This window comes from Polypterus senegalus, chromosome 7 (genome assembly GCF_016835505.1).
Source record: "Polypterus senegalus isolate Bchr_013 chromosome 7, ASM1683550v1, whole genome shotgun sequence".
Taxonomy (NCBI): domain Eukaryota; kingdom Metazoa; phylum Chordata; class Cladistia; order Polypteriformes; family Polypteridae; genus Polypterus; species Polypterus senegalus.
Genome location: NC_053160.1, coordinates 53,051,475 through 53,066,945, shown reverse-complemented (window position 1 = coordinate 53,066,945; position 15,471 = coordinate 53,051,475). Strand labels below are relative to the sequence as shown.

General features: G+C 38.9%; 1 protein-coding gene across 2 annotated transcripts in view; it reads left to right on the top strand.

Moving 5' to 3' along the window:
- Nucleotides 1-6,122: 6,122 nt before the first annotated feature.
- Nucleotides 6,123-15,471, top strand: part of slc30a5 (solute carrier family 30 member 5) — a 41,439-nt gene continuing 32,090 nt past the window's right edge. The window contains exons 1-5 of one of the 2 annotated variants that reach the window (XM_039758641.1): nt 6,123-6,365; nt 6,588-6,692; nt 11,157-11,279; nt 11,532-11,598; nt 12,866-12,951. In XM_039758641.1, coding sequence (XP_039614575.1) covers nt 6,622-6,692; nt 11,157-11,279; nt 11,532-11,598; nt 12,866-12,951 — 347 coding nt within the window. In that variant the 5' untranslated portion in view covers nt 6,123-6,365; nt 6,588-6,621. Of the gene's footprint in view, nt 6,693-11,156; nt 11,280-11,531; nt 11,599-12,865; nt 12,952-15,471 lie in introns of both variants that reach the window. The other variant, XM_039758640.1, reaches the window with a different exon arrangement.

Below are 15,471 nucleotides of genomic sequence, written 5' to 3'. Positions count from 1 at the left end.
GACCATCACAGAGCATTAGTTCCTGCCTAGAGGTGCTATTTCCACTCTAGTTTTCTGACAGAGTATGTGTCACATTAGCAGAAAATGTGCTTAGTGAGAATACTTGCATATTCTGGATTGCCTTATGTTTTACCACTATTTCAAACCTTCCCTTAGCATGACGCTAGTCTCACTGCATACTCTGTACTTGTCACAGTCTACACAGAGGATTGCAGACGTTAGCTGAGGAGCTCTCAGTGCTCCAGTCATTATCATTTCCAGGTGTTGTTGGAGCCAACAGGAGTTTAGAGGTTGGAAGGTTAAGGAGGGCCTCATTTCAAAAGTCCTAGGATTGAGCAGGCTAGCAGATATGGTGCTTTAGTGTATCTAGTACTTAGCATTTGACTCAAATGCCAGGCATCTCAAATGCCTGGGTGTGATAACTTTTTAAACATTAGGATAATATTACTTTGGTATAATAAGTCGGTTATTAACTAGAAGCTTTGCCCTTCCTCTTTTTTAAAACCCCAACAAAGATGTTCTTCACCATTTCTCCAGACAGAACTCAAGACATACTTTCTCACAGACTAAGAAAGAATAAAAATGTAAACAAAAGTGAAGAATGCACATTAGAAAAGGAAAAATAAGCAATATAACATAACATGAAGAAGGAAGAAGACGAAAATATTGAATATTTATTGACCATTTTACACATTATATGAATATTTGAAAAAATATGTAGTTACACGTGTGATTGGGAGACAACCACATTTGATAGTAACTACCTTTCAAACCAGGGGTTGGTGCAGTCATCTAATGTCTCTCTTCTACCTCTGGAGAAAAAATGATTGATGGACTGGCATCTGGTGACATTTCTTCCAGTGTCGGGTCCACCAAACCTGCCTCTTCCTATGAATATCCTACTTGAAGCACCATCTTGGGCAACAACAACCATTTGAAGGATTGTTTTGTTCAATTTTCCATCACAATATACTGGGATAACTTCAGTGCCCCAGACCTTTATGATTTCTCTGTTTACTATTTCATTACACTGTATATCTCTCTCTCTATATAAAATCCAGTCTGTCTGTCTATCTGTATGTCTGTCTGATTTTCATGAGAGAACTACTTAATGCATTTAGATCGGGTTTTTTTCTATAATTTGCAAGAACATTCCGGTTGATTTTACAACCTTTTTCATTGCGCTAAGTATCATAGTTCGCTTGCAGTACCGATTTATTTGCCCGAATCCGAGAGAGACGCAGCGGGCCAAGGGAAAGGAGTCGGGGCTCTACTTACTCACACGCCAGCCTCGGGAAATATCTTACATCCACTTAGTGAATGAGAGAACTACAGTACTTAACGGTTTTAGATCGGGCTTTTTTCTAGAATTTGTTTTAACAAATTGCTTACTTCTCTCGTATCACTAAGAATCATAGTTCACTTGCAGGTGCAATATAGTCGCACTAATTTGAGACAGAGGTTGTAGGTCAAGGAGAGGTTGTGTCAAGAGTAGGGAGCCAGGTAGGGCCCTCCTTGCTGTCCTGTTTCACTTCTATGTGGGCGGAGCTGCAGGGCACGACTAATATATATATATAGTGACACAAGCATGCTAAGGGAGGATGTCGGGGGCTAAGAGCAAGATGGGTTGTGACACAGCACATGTCCTAACTGCTCTTCCTTTTCCATTTTTCATCTACATTACATTTACATTTATTTGCTTGGCAGACACTTTTATCCAAAGTAGAGGTAAACATAATCGAGTAACATTAGGCTAGGGCCTGTTTCTTCAGCAAGTGTTCTAGGACAGATAAAAGATTGGCACAAGTGAAAAAATGTAATAACTAACAGAGTTGCAAACAGAGATTAACAATTGATAAAGCAGTTAAATTTAATGTAACAATAAATCAACCAACAGTATGAAAAATCACAAAGTTTTTTTTTCAATCAATCAATCAGATATTCACAGAACAGATGGGTTTTTAATTACTTCTTAAATACATTGACATAGTCAGTAGTTTGGATGGAGGTGGGTAGCTTTTTCAGCCATTTAGGAAAAACACAGGAAAAGAGTCTGCTTTGAAACTTCATACCATGCAGAGACAGCATCACTAGACACTGTTGCATTGCAGACCTGAGGGGGCGAGAAGGAGAATAACACCTCACCAGTCTCTCCTTTAACACAAGTGCTGACCCACTGACTACTCTTTAGGCAAGCATCAGGAATTTGAACTTAATGTGTGCTGCTACAAGGAGCCATTTTAGCAACCTGAAGAGAAGAGTGACATGTGCCCATCTCAGCTGGTTAAATAAAAGACAGACCACTGCATCCTGCATCATTTGCAGCAGCTTGATACCACATGCAGGTACTCCTGCCAAAAGTGAGTTACAGTAGTCCAGGTGTGACAACACCAAAGCCTGGTCCAGACGTTGTGCTGCATACTCTGTCAGATAAGGTCTGATTTTATGGATGTTGTTCAGCATGAACCTGCATGAACAAGAAACAGTAGAAATTTGTTCAGAAAAATATGGCTACTCATCAATCACCCCAAGCGTGCGTACTGATGTGGTAGGTGTTAAGTGACAGTGAGCCAAGCTGTACAGAGATAGGAAGTTGAAAAGACAGGCTGGATGGGATCACAAGAAGTTCAGTTTTTTTTCCAGTTCAAGAGTGAACGAGTCGTGGCAACACCTCTGGGGGCCTTCAGGAGTCCAAATTAAGGGAACACTTAAATCACACATCAGATCTTAATGAACAAAATATTCAAGTGAAAATCTTTAATGAGTAGTACTGTGTAATTCATTGAAAACAAAATGATGTAACAATGGTCAATGGAAACCAAAATCACCACCAAAAATCAAAGTCAAAAATTTCAGCATGGTAACCCATAATGTGACTCATTAGTGTGTATGGCCCCATGTGTCTATATGCACTGGCATCAGTGAGGTCCTGGACAGACTGTGGAGCTACATGGCGGCTTCGGCTGCACCAATACACAATATCTCAGAGGTTCTCAGTTGGATTCAGGTCTGGCTAATATGTGGGCCAGTCAATGGCATCAATGCCTTTGTCATCTAGGAACTGCCCACAAGAGGCCAGACATTGTCCAGCACCAGGAGAAACCCCGGGTCCACTGTACCAGCATAGGTTCTGACAATGGCTCTGATGATTTCATCCCAGTACCTAAAAGCAATAAGGGTACATGAAGGTCTGTGCAATCCTTAAATTATATGCCTTCCAATACTATCACTGACTCACCGCCAAACCAGTCAAGCTGGATGATGTTACAGGCTGCATAACATTCACCACAGCGCCTCCAGACTCTTTTATATTTGTCACTTACCTGTATGCTCAGTGTGAACCATGCTTTCATCTCTAAAGAGAATGGGCACCAATGGCGGAGCTGCCAATTGTTGCATTCTCTGCCAAACCAGTCGAGCTGCACAGTGATGGGCTGTGAGCACAAGTCCCACTAGAGGACATTGAGCCCTCATGCCACCTTCATGGAGATTGTTTCTGACAGTTTGGTCAGAAACATGTAAACAAGTAGCTAGCTGGAAGTCATTTGGTAGGGCACTGGCAGTGCTCCTCCTGTTCCTCAACACACAAAGAAGTGGATACTGGTACTGTTGCTGGGTTGATGCCCTTCTATGGTCCTGTCCAGCTCTCCTCATTTAATGGCCTGTCTGTTGGTATCTCCTCCATGCTCTTCAGATCTTCTTGTGATAGCAAGTATGGATGTATCGTCCTGGAGGAGTTGAACTACCTCTGCAACCTGAATCAGCTGCAGGTACCTCCTCATGCTACCAGTAGTGACAAGAGCACTAGCAAAATACAAAACTTGAGAAGAATCAGTCAGGAAGGATAAGGAGAGAGCAATTGTATGTGGCCACCACCTTCAGATCCATTCCATATATATATATTGTGACCAGTAGGGGTTGTAGCTGTGAGCTAAACCCTCAAACACAAATACACAGAACAGTCCTAGGTTCAAGCAGAAGATAATTTTTGTATTTTACAGTAGGATTGTGCCTCCACATTGCATCCAGGAAGTACATCAGGGGAAAGTTCTTTAGAGTGGGAATAGTTTGCTCCCCCTGGCAGCACCCATGGACCACAACAGGGCTGTCTCATGGGACTGTAATTCACCGCCTGCCCTGTGGATATCCATGAAGACACCATAGCGCAGGAACACTGCTACCTATTGTATCGAGGGGGCAAATAGTCCATGCAATTAGTCTCCCTCCTGCCCTCCTTTTAAACTGACCTCCCAGATGGGTAAGAAACCTTGAACCATCCCAGCCAGAACGCCAGTCCATACCTGGTGTCCATGAGAATATATATACATTACCAGTAAAAAGTTTGAACATACCCAGAAATGTTTATATTAAAAAAAAAAAAACTAATAATTTATAAATCATCATATAATTAAATTGATTTTTAAAACACAGCCAAGACATTACTAGTGTTGCAGATTGCTGTTACTGCATGAAATGTCCATTTTTTAATTTTTTATTCATATATAACTAAAAGAATCATTTTCAGCAGCCATTCATTCAGTATGCTAATGGTCAACTCCCTTACCTTATCCTCAATTAGTAATGCAGAAATGCTAACTGGGTATTAGAGAAACCTTTACAATTACATTAGCAGCACTGAAACCTGTCGTTCTGTTCATGTGGCTTGTAAGGTACTGGCATTCCAAAAGTTCAGTTCTCAGTTCAAAAATGACCAGAATCAAACAGCTTTTTCAAGAAACATGTTATTCTCCTCTGTGTGTGTGTGTGTGTGTGTGTTTTCTTTAGCAAAATGAATGTTTTTACAAGTGGCAGATTGCCAAAAAAGACTGAAGATTTCATGCTGGGGTGTCTATTACTGTCTTGAGAGTTAAGACCAAAATGATCAAACAAGGATAGAAAAAGAAGGAGGAAGGCTCAATGCACAACTACATGAGAATAAATAGATCAGAGTCTGTAGTTTGAGAAATAAACACCTTACAGGTCCTCAGTTGGCTTCTTCCTTAAACACACAGCAAATTCCAATATTGTCTGCAACAAGGGAGGGCAGTAGATGAACAGCAGCTGAGTCAGTGTGATAGTGGCACAAAGTAACTAGGATCAGTTGCCAAACAGGTAGCTGGTACCATGGACTGCAGCAGGATAGTGGCTTGGTTAATAAGGAAATAGAAGGTGGTAACAGGGATTATCATGCTACTTACCAGGAAAGCATACATGTGGGAATGTGTTACCATATTCAGCAGTATAGTGACAACATTGGTGTGAAGGCTATGACATTTAGCAACAGGACAGTCACAGGGCAGAGGCAGAACAGTAGGGCAGAAATCAGATTAGCAAGCACAGGAAGAAGGCAGAAGCTGGACATACATAATACTGGTAAAAGAGAATCAGTGTTAGCACTGGATGACAAGTCAGACAGTTGGGATAACAAGACAGGGGCAAGAGACTTTAAGGTTTGCATGCCATGTACTGATTTGACAGGAAACTGGAAAGGCAGTATCAGGTTTATCAGAAGACTAGAAACATAACAACTTGAGCAGAAGGGCACTAGCAAGACTAGAAACTGGTTCAACAAAGCATTGGCAAAGTGCAGCCGAGTCAGTTGTAGGACACAAAGAGACAGGTAGAGCAAGCAGGCACAAACTGCCCAGTTAAAAGGCAAGGCAGCTGCTGTATTGGACAACAGAAAACATAGGTGGGGGAAGATGGCACAGTTCAGTGAGGAGGTTCAAATCAGCCACTATTTGATAGTGCCAGCTTAGAAAGAGCAGGCAGTTGATCATTTAACTAGAATGGAGGAAGTCCATCCATTTACAGTATTTGACAAGTGTTAATACATCAGTCCTCTCTTTTTGATTTTTCAAAGACAAAGAATAAGAAGTAGATGAAGGCAAAGAATGCCAAAGTTATAATAAAAAAAAAACAATAATCAAAAATCAAAAGCAGGTTATTACAGGAAGGGGTGTGCGTATTACTAAACCCAAGTGTGAAATACCCAAGATGAAATTGTTAGATGTCAAAAACATTGTATTTGTTCTTTCTAGGCTATAGAGTGTAATACAGATTATTGTTGTTCCTCCGTTTATGCAGTTGGGGGCGCTGTTTGTCAAGCCATCGCTAGGATCCAGTCTGGGCAAAAAATGAAATCGGTGACAGACGGAAGTATTCGTTTTTGAGGTGTATGAATGAACTTAGAGTGCATTACTTTCAGGCAACTGTAAAGAGTTGTTGCATTACGTATCGATCAATGGACGGTTTTTGTTTTCTTTTTGTTTATTTTTTTGAAAAAAGAAACGGCTAGAAATGTCGGAAACTGGAAACTGCGCGTCGGGTTGATCTAGGCAGAAGCAGGCGCCTCCATGATCGGTGTAAAGTATCACTCCAGAGCCCTGGCCGAAGAGGCCTGAATATTGGGAAGCTCATTCTTGACTTTCATACGTGTTTTTTATATTTTGAATATCATTATTTAATTTTTAGGTTTCGTGAAAGTTATTTATTAGACTTTATAGCGAAACAAACTCTGGACCACTAAATTACTTTATTACACTCGCAATGTGTAATGCTCGCGTAATGATTTATGAAATTTTTAGGTAACAGATGTCTAACAGTCGAAAATAATACACCATGGATGAAAAATACAGCAGCAATGTCATTTCCAGTGGCAAACTGGGACCGGTGGATGTACAAAACGCAAGGTGAGGTACTCTGGGGTAGCTACTTTTCAAAAGCGGGGTGAATTTAATAATTTGAAAGTTTGAGCCCAAAACATTTCATCTCGGCAACAATCTGGTTAAAATTGTTTATTTAACAAAGTGACTAACGAACTAACCCAAGTACTAGTTCCTGGGCTTGTTGCCACTATTTACGTGGCACTGTGACTATCGTATGAGGCTGTCCCGTGCCGTACCGCGTATTCGAGTACAGAGTTTCTTGAAGGTGAAGCCCCCTTTTCAGTTGTGTAACTTGTATAATTGTGAGTACAGAAATTGACACTAGTTTGGACACTATAATACACATCGAAGGTTCCAGCAGATCCCAGGATTATAGCTGATGGCAGTTCCAGTTTTGTTTCCAGATTCCTATTGAGAAGGGACCTCCTAAGTTTTTTGTCATTGCATATGTTGCAGTACAACATATTACAACCTACAACATTCTGTTGCAGGGCAGCAGTGCGAGTGTTTAAGATTTGCTTTGCCGTAGCTTAATTTATTTATGTCATTTTAGGTGCTTTTAATTTGTATTCTGCATGGTGCAATATGATGGTAGCATTTTGTTGAGTTTCCAGGAACCTCTTCCAGAATCGATTTGATTAAAGTAATTTGCTTCTGCAGTCATGATAACATCTTTTTAGCTTAATTAGAAACTTATAAGCTGTTCCAATAAGTATATTACAATAAGGAATGACCTTTTTTTGCTGATCTGTCCATAGTAAAGCCAGTATTTAAAAGGATCTGATGATTATTATAACACACACTTTCCAAAAGGAACTGATTCGCGATTTATCAATTTACTTCCTATGGATATTGCAATTGACTCAATTTTCCATATAAAAAAAGCAGTTTTGAACTAATCTCTAGTTTATATCATAAGCTCGCAGTAATATATCATCTAGTATAAATGCTTGTCACAAAGCTTCAATGTTCTTTCTCTATGGCTAATCGGTCTGATTGATCCACCTCTTCCTCTGTTTGCATTTTTCTAACATGCCAGAGGCTTAAGTGGATGTTTTGAATATTTTAAAAATGTGAACACATTATTAGTAACCATGCTTTAAGAAGTTGCAGTGCTGAGGGCTGTATGATTTTAACAGGCTGTCACTGTGTAAAATCTAAACTGTGTAAGAATAGATTCATTATCACCATAGATGCTTTGCTTGCAGCCTACCACGATATGCTGTGTCCTTGAATACGCAGAAACAACAATACAAACTTACTGATAGTAGATTCAGAACATTATGTAATGTGACAGACAGAATGGATGGACTGGCATCTCAGCTGAGATGTGGAATGTTATCTTACAGGCCAGGAGGCCATACCAGCTGGGATGGTCTCTAATCCAAGTCGGGGAGAATATGTAATTGATGGACTGGGTGAGACTGCCAGTCGAGAACAGTTCATCCCCCAGTATGATGGTTATGCTCCTCTGGCATGGGTCTAGTTTGGACAAAAGCAGAATTGAGTGGGACTTGTAGTTTGGGATGGCAACACAGTTGGCGTCCCTGGGTGCCACCAGAGTGCACTGCTGGGAGAGAATCTCCCCTGCGTCATGCAGGTTTAGTCTACTTACAAGTGCTTCCTAGGTTGTGGCACCAGAAGTACTTCTGAGTCCAGCATAAGAGAAGCCTTTTCATCTCACTCTGGGTGTTGAAGTCAGTGGACAAAGCTTGCCTGAAAGAAGGGAAGAAAAAAAAAAAGATTTGATTTTGGAAAAAAGTTCTTATTGTGTACAAAAGATCTTTTGAACCCCGAACTGATGTCTGTGCAATTGTGTCTGAGATTTGAGGCTCTGAGATTGTCTCCTATGGGACGCAGTAAATACAACTTTTGTACTTTAGTAACATTTGATTAAGACCCAGCCATAGTGTAAAAGTGATATGCTTACAGTTTCTCATATTGTTTTATGAAATCAAAGTTATTGTTGTTTAACATTTCTTTTATTGAATATAAGAGGTAATTAAATTAATTTGAAAAGTAATCGCCCCAATAATAGACAATTGAATAGTTTTATTTTAAATATTTTTCTTGCATTACTAAATTAGCAGTTTTGCATTTCTAATTAATATGCAATATCCTTGATGGAAGTACTAGATTCTGTGCGCTTTTGTCATACCAAATCAGCTGTTACTCCATAGGATACCATACTTTTATGTCTAAAGATGCACTTAGGCAAATTTGTTTGCTTGCTTTAAATAATTTGACCCAGCACATTTAGAAACAGACTCCAGTCAGATATGTAGAAGTTTTAAGTTAAAAAAAGTTAGCAGTGAAGTAAAGTGATAAATGTACCAGAATCCCAGGTATCTTCTTAAATATTGGTGCCTGACATATTTCCTTTGTGGATTGCTGCAGATTGATATTTTTTCTCCTACTACTTTTTTAACTAGAGACCAAGCTCTGCTTTAAAGTACCTTAATAAAATATATGCTTTATTTTAGTCATTTACACTCAAGGACAAATTTCCATTTGCTTTTAAGTGTCATTCTGAAAGGTGGCTATTAAGAGAGATAGATGTTAAAGTGAACTTTTAAAATTAGTAAGGAAAGAAAATTACTTCTTTAATGTATTTTCTGAAGCTATTTTTCCACTGCTGGGAACAATAGCCTAAGTTGTGACTGTCAGCTATAAAGAAGGATGTGAACACTAGATGAAATGACAGGCCATCATTGGAGACTACTCCTGCATTAAACCTGACCAATCTAGAGTTAACATTCTAGTTTTGGAGGTGTGAGAGGAAACTGAAGAATCCTTAGTACTTACTAAAATTTTTAATCAAACAATGTTTAGTCTTTCACAAGAAAGAAAGCAAAAAAAAAAAAGGCTGACTAACTAAACAAGGAATTAATTTTGAGCCAGTAAATGTTGTATGAATTACATGTTGATTGACATGTAAATATGAAGACTTAGCAGACTGCTTAAAAAACAGTAAAAAAGTAAATCTGAAAGGTTTCGCAGTAACATGGCAGTTAGCTCTGTTACCTTTTTACCTCCAGGACCTGCTTTAGATCTGTAGTCTGCTTTCTGTCTTTGTGAGGTTTACACATTCTCCACACTTAAATACTGTGCAAGAAGTTTGTTTCCCTAGAACCTCTTTGAGTCAGAAGTTGAACAGGGGGAAGCTTGTTCAGTCAGTCAGTATCCAACCCACTATATCCTAATACAGGTCACGGGGGTCTGCTGGAGCCAGCCCACCGCAGGACATAAACCCACAAACCAAGGGACAATTTAGGATCACCAATGCACCTAAACTGCATGGCTTTGGACGGAAACCCACGCAGACACAGGGAGAACAAGCAAACTCCACGCAGGGAGGACCCGGGAAGTGAACCCAGGTCTTACTGCAAGGCAGCATCGCTAGCACTACGCCACCATGCCTCCCGGAAGCTTGTTCATCTGTCTTAAATTTCTCCTCATGAAGAGGGAGCGCCCTGTTACAGCAGCCTGCTAAGGGATAGTATCCTGAGCAGAAATGTTAAGGAATGGTCCCAGAGCAAAGACAGAGACCCATACTTCTAGACAACTGAGGTTACATAACAGTGCTGAATTAATGCTTACATACCATGTGACATTTAATCTGATTGGTTCACTGGCTTACATATCCAAATAAAAGTCTCATGCCACTACATTCTTGTCTTTCCCAATATTTCTTAAGTTCAGCTCTTACCTTTTCATGGAATTCCTGAGTACATGACATCTATCCAGTCTTGCTGTATTATGTGACATCAGCCAATTTCTTAACCCACTACCTAACACATTCTGTCTCTTTACCCAACCATTGCAGCAGTCTCCTCGGGCTTTTTCTAAGACAAATATTATGTTCTTCTTTTAATGTACACTGCATATCAAAACACTTCTTGTGCAATAACTATATTACCCCATAAATCATTCCCCTTGTTCCCCTTTATTTTCTTACAATGTATGTTTTCTTTAGTTACTGTAGTCTTCCTTTCACATCCCATATGTGTGCATGTTTATTTAAATGATGGCTATAATTTGGCTTAATATAAATGAATGTCATTATTTGCAGAAATGTTTTCTTTGATTGGATGGCATTGGCCACCATCCAGTGCTGCTGGGTTAGGTTCAGGCTTCACATAGAAGTGTCATTGAAAAAATTAGTTCAGAAAATAGAATAGGCATAAACAACAATGGCTAGCCCTCAATAACTGTTAGCATCTAATGCTGATAATTCATTTCTGAGGCTTTCCTAGTCTGCCTTTTTATGTAATCATTCTTAATCTAATGGTGAATACCAATACACCTTTATCCATTTATTATTGTAAGCTGTTCATTCTTAGCCTTCCATTATTTTTTAACCCATTTAATTTAGTGTGTGGTTGCATGCAGGGTAGCTTTCCTATCCTGGTATCATGTGAATGTGAAATTAAAGTTGTTTTATTGTTTTATGGTTTATACAATAATTATTCTTTTTATATTTTCTAGGCTAACTAGATACATCATATTGCTGTGTATTACAAAGTTCTTGAAAGCTTTAGGAATATTTGAGTCATATGATCTACTTAAAGTAGTTCATGTTGTTCAGTTCATCTTCGTACTTAAATGTGGGTAAGTCTGCTTTGACTTTTATTATTTTGTTGGCTTTATTTCTCTTTGGGTTAAGTTCATATCTAATGTAGTTGTGATAATCAATAGCATAGATCTCTACAACATAATATGTTCATCAAAATGAACAGTACCTGTTTGTAGTGTGATAAACAAAATCTAGAGAAGTTATTTTAGTGCAAATTCTCATTTTTTTAATGTTCATTTAACATTGTCTGTTTTTTGAATCTGAAAATTAATGGATTTCTCTTTAAGGTCTGCAATTTTTTTGGTTTTGTTTCAAAAACCGTTCTCTTCCGGAAAAGTAGTTACAAAACATCAGGTAAGAATGTGTTTTTGTAAGCTTATGCAATTAATGTACTACTCACATTGTACTTGCTCTATTTAGTCCCATCCTTCTAAATCTAAATAGTTTCTGGAGTTTAACATTGCAGGAACCAACCACTTATTCTGCCAGTCGATTGCAAAACCCCACACACACTCAAACTTCACTAATTTAGAGTTGCTGGGCATCCTAACATATACATTTTGGGAACTGAATTCAGGAGGAAAAACAGTTTCCTGTTGTGGGGGTGGGATGATATGATGGGTTTGTGCAAACTCTGTGTTCTCTTAACAAAATTAGTTCATCTTCTGAATCAGCCACTATGGCTAAATCATTGTCAAAGAGTAGTCTCCACAGCTTTTCATTTCTGATGTTTTTGATTAGTATGTCCACAACAATTGTGAATTTGCTACTTCAGATATACCACATGTGAGTAGATGTGAATGTTTGTCTGTATTTGTGCTTTGTGCAGAATTGGTATTCCAGAGCTAGTTTCTGCCTTACACCTGACACTTTGCACTCTGGCATTTATGACTCTAAAGTGGATTAATCTTATAATGAAGGAGTGAAGCAGATTAGAAGTATTTCCAATTTTCCCTAGTATACTTCAGATAGGCAAAACTAGAGAATTGGTAGGAATGGATATGTACAGAAAATAAAATAGATATAAAAATCTAAGTAAACCAAATATAAAAAGTTTCTCTATTTTAGCCCTTTTTCTTATCTGTAGCCTAGTTTAATTTAGCAAGATTGTTACTTTGCAAAGGTTTTCAGGGACTTTGGTGTTTTTGGCAAAGTAAAAAGTGATGTGCGTGAATTATAATTTGAGTTTCTGAATTAAGTGTGTCTTTTGTGTTCTGTAGACATTAGCCGTTACTTAAGCAGTAGGTAGACAATTTTTGGGAGACAGTATGCACAGTAGAAGCAATTACTATGTGTAAAATTAGTTTGCAATTACTTTTTCCAGACAGGTTCTTTAATTGGCTTACTATACATCTGATCTCTTATGTGTGAATTTGAAAAAAGAGATTATTTACTGTCTGATTCCTGCACATCTTAATTTGAAGCCCTATGTGTAGATAAGTAAGGAAGCATTAAAGGTAATGAAGAAAATAGTAATTCATATGTTTTTTGCATAATTAATATTAGAAGCAAAATCATAATAACTGATACTAGCATACTAACTTTGTGAACATCATCACCTTTTTTTCTTTTTTTTTATTGTGCCCTCCTCCTTCAAAATGATATTCTTTTTGTATTTCAGTGGATTAAAATCTTAAAACATGCCTTTGTGGGTTGCATTATATTCTTACTTGGATTTTTTGGACTTACTCTATGTGGACCTTTAAGGTAACAATTTTTTTTATCTATTTGCAATATCTAACTGTGCAGCTACATGTTTTAAAAACTGTACTTGGCATCTTATTTAGTTTTTGAAGTACTCGTAAAGGTGTACTTCAAAGTACACCTTTACGAGTTTGCATGAAATTGAATATCTTTGAATAGGAAAAAATCAACACAGTTTACTGTTCAGTTATTTTTCTGTGTGTTGTAGATTAATCCTAATCTTTTCAGAATGGCACAAACTGAGAATAGACTGACAAATTTACATAAATAAACTACCAATAGATATACACTGCATTTATAGGTTATTTTGATTACATTTTTAAACCGAAAGAGCGCTAGCAATCAAGAAGATTAAAACACATGTCTGTACAGCTGAATCTGAATATACGGTTTATAACAAAGGTCTTTTGTTGGGTCTGATATTGGTTATAACACATTTTAAAATCAGGACCAGGAGGGATAACCTGACAAAATGGCAATGACTCCAAGTTTCACTACAGGATACTAAGAGTAGAATGAGAATGTAGTAGATGTCTGTGATACCAATGGCCTATTAATTGTTACATAACAGGAAAAATTGCACTGGCAACTCTGATAGATAGATATTTTATTAATCCCCAAGGGGAAATTCACATACTCCAGTAGTATACTGATAAAAACAATATTAATTAAAGAGTGATAAAAATGCAGTGCAAGTTTAAAAAATGCAAGGTGGAGAGTGCGAGGCATGTATAACAGACGAAAACATTGTATAATGTTAACGTTTACCCCCTGGGTGGATTTGAAGAGTCACATAGTGTGGGGGAGGAACAATCTCTTCAGTCTGTCAGTGGAGCATGAAAGTGACAGCAGTCTGTCGCTGAAGCTGCTCCTCTGTCTGGAGATGATCCTGTTCAGTGGATGCAGGTGATTCTCCATGATTGACAGGAGCCTGCTCAGCGCCCATTGCTCTGCAACAGATTTCAAACTGTCCGGCTCCATGACTACAATAGAGCCTGCCTTCCTCACCAGTTTGCCCAGGCATGAGGTGTCCCTCTTCTTTATGCTGCTTCCCCAGCACACCACCGCGTAGAAGAGGGTGCTTGCCACAACCGTCTGATATAACATCTGCAGCATCTTATCGTGTAGCATGTAGATGATGACATCCTCTGCTTCCACCTTCTCCTGGTAAGCGAACTGCAGAGGGTCAAGAGCGTGGCGGACCTGTGGCCTTAGGTAGTGAAGCAGCAGCCACTCCATGGTCTTCATCACATGTGATGTCAGGGCGACAGGCCTGAAGTCATTCTGCTCACCAGGACGTGATACCTTTGGGACTGGGGTGATGCAAGATGTTTCCCAAAGCCTTGGGACTGTCCCCTGTTCCAGGCTCAGGTTGAAGATGCGCTGTAGAGGACTCCCCAGCTCCAACGCACAGGCCTTCAACAGTCGTAGCGATACTCCATCTGGACCCACTGCTTTGCTGGCACGGAGTCTCCTCAGCTCTCTGCTTACCTCACCTGGCTGCTGTAATTGTGGGTGGAGGGAAACTCTCTCCTATGCTGGTATCAGCAGAAGGATGGATGGAGGATGCAGTACTGTGGGTTAGGTTGGTCAAACCTGCTATAAAAGTTGTTCATCAGGTTTGGCTTCTCTGTGTCTCTCTCAATGGAGGCACCCCACTTCAAGCTGCAGCCAGTGATAATCTTCATCCCATCCCACACTTCCTTCATGCTATTATTCTGCAACTTTTGCTCCAGCTTTCTCCTGTACTGCTCCTTCGCCGCCCTGAGCTGGACTCAGAATTCCTTCTGCACGCTGTACTGAAATTCTTGGTCTTCATTATGCATTTAAATACTAAAACATGGTGTTCATTGTCTACACCTACATGCAAATAACTGCATTGCATCTGGCTAGTAGATTTTAAGAACAATGGGAAAAAATCCTCAGTGAACAATATTATTCGTGAAAAAATACTTATGTACATGTGATTTCTCAATTTTTTTATTTTTAATAAATTTGCAAAAATCTCAAGTAAACTTTTTTCACGTTGTCATTATGGGGTGTTGTGTGTAGAATTCTGAGGAAAAAATTTATTTAATCCATTTTGGAATAAGGCTGTAACATAACAAAATGTGGAAAAAGTGATGCGCTGTGAATACTTTCCGGATGCACTGTATGTTGTCATTTGGAATTAACAAAGACAAAGAACAGTTAACCTAATCCAGTTAATCTGTTACTGTCTGCTAGGCATCATATGGCATTGTAATTACACAAGTTTTTTTAACTGTAGTGTTGTGTGATAGTATGAGGCTTGAAATATTCTAGTTTCTGGGCTCCATTTTTCTGTTTAATTCTTCCTTTTTTAAATTTACAGCTCATATCCTTCTTTAAGTGCTTTCCTGTCCCCACAGTGTTTTTATTTATTTATTTAATTAGCTCCTGGTCTCCCAGTTTCAAGTCAGTGTCTGCTCTATTTGTAGTTCTACCTAAGGCATCCTTTTAGGCCGTAATCACTGCATTAGACTTGGTAACCGTCCATCTCCA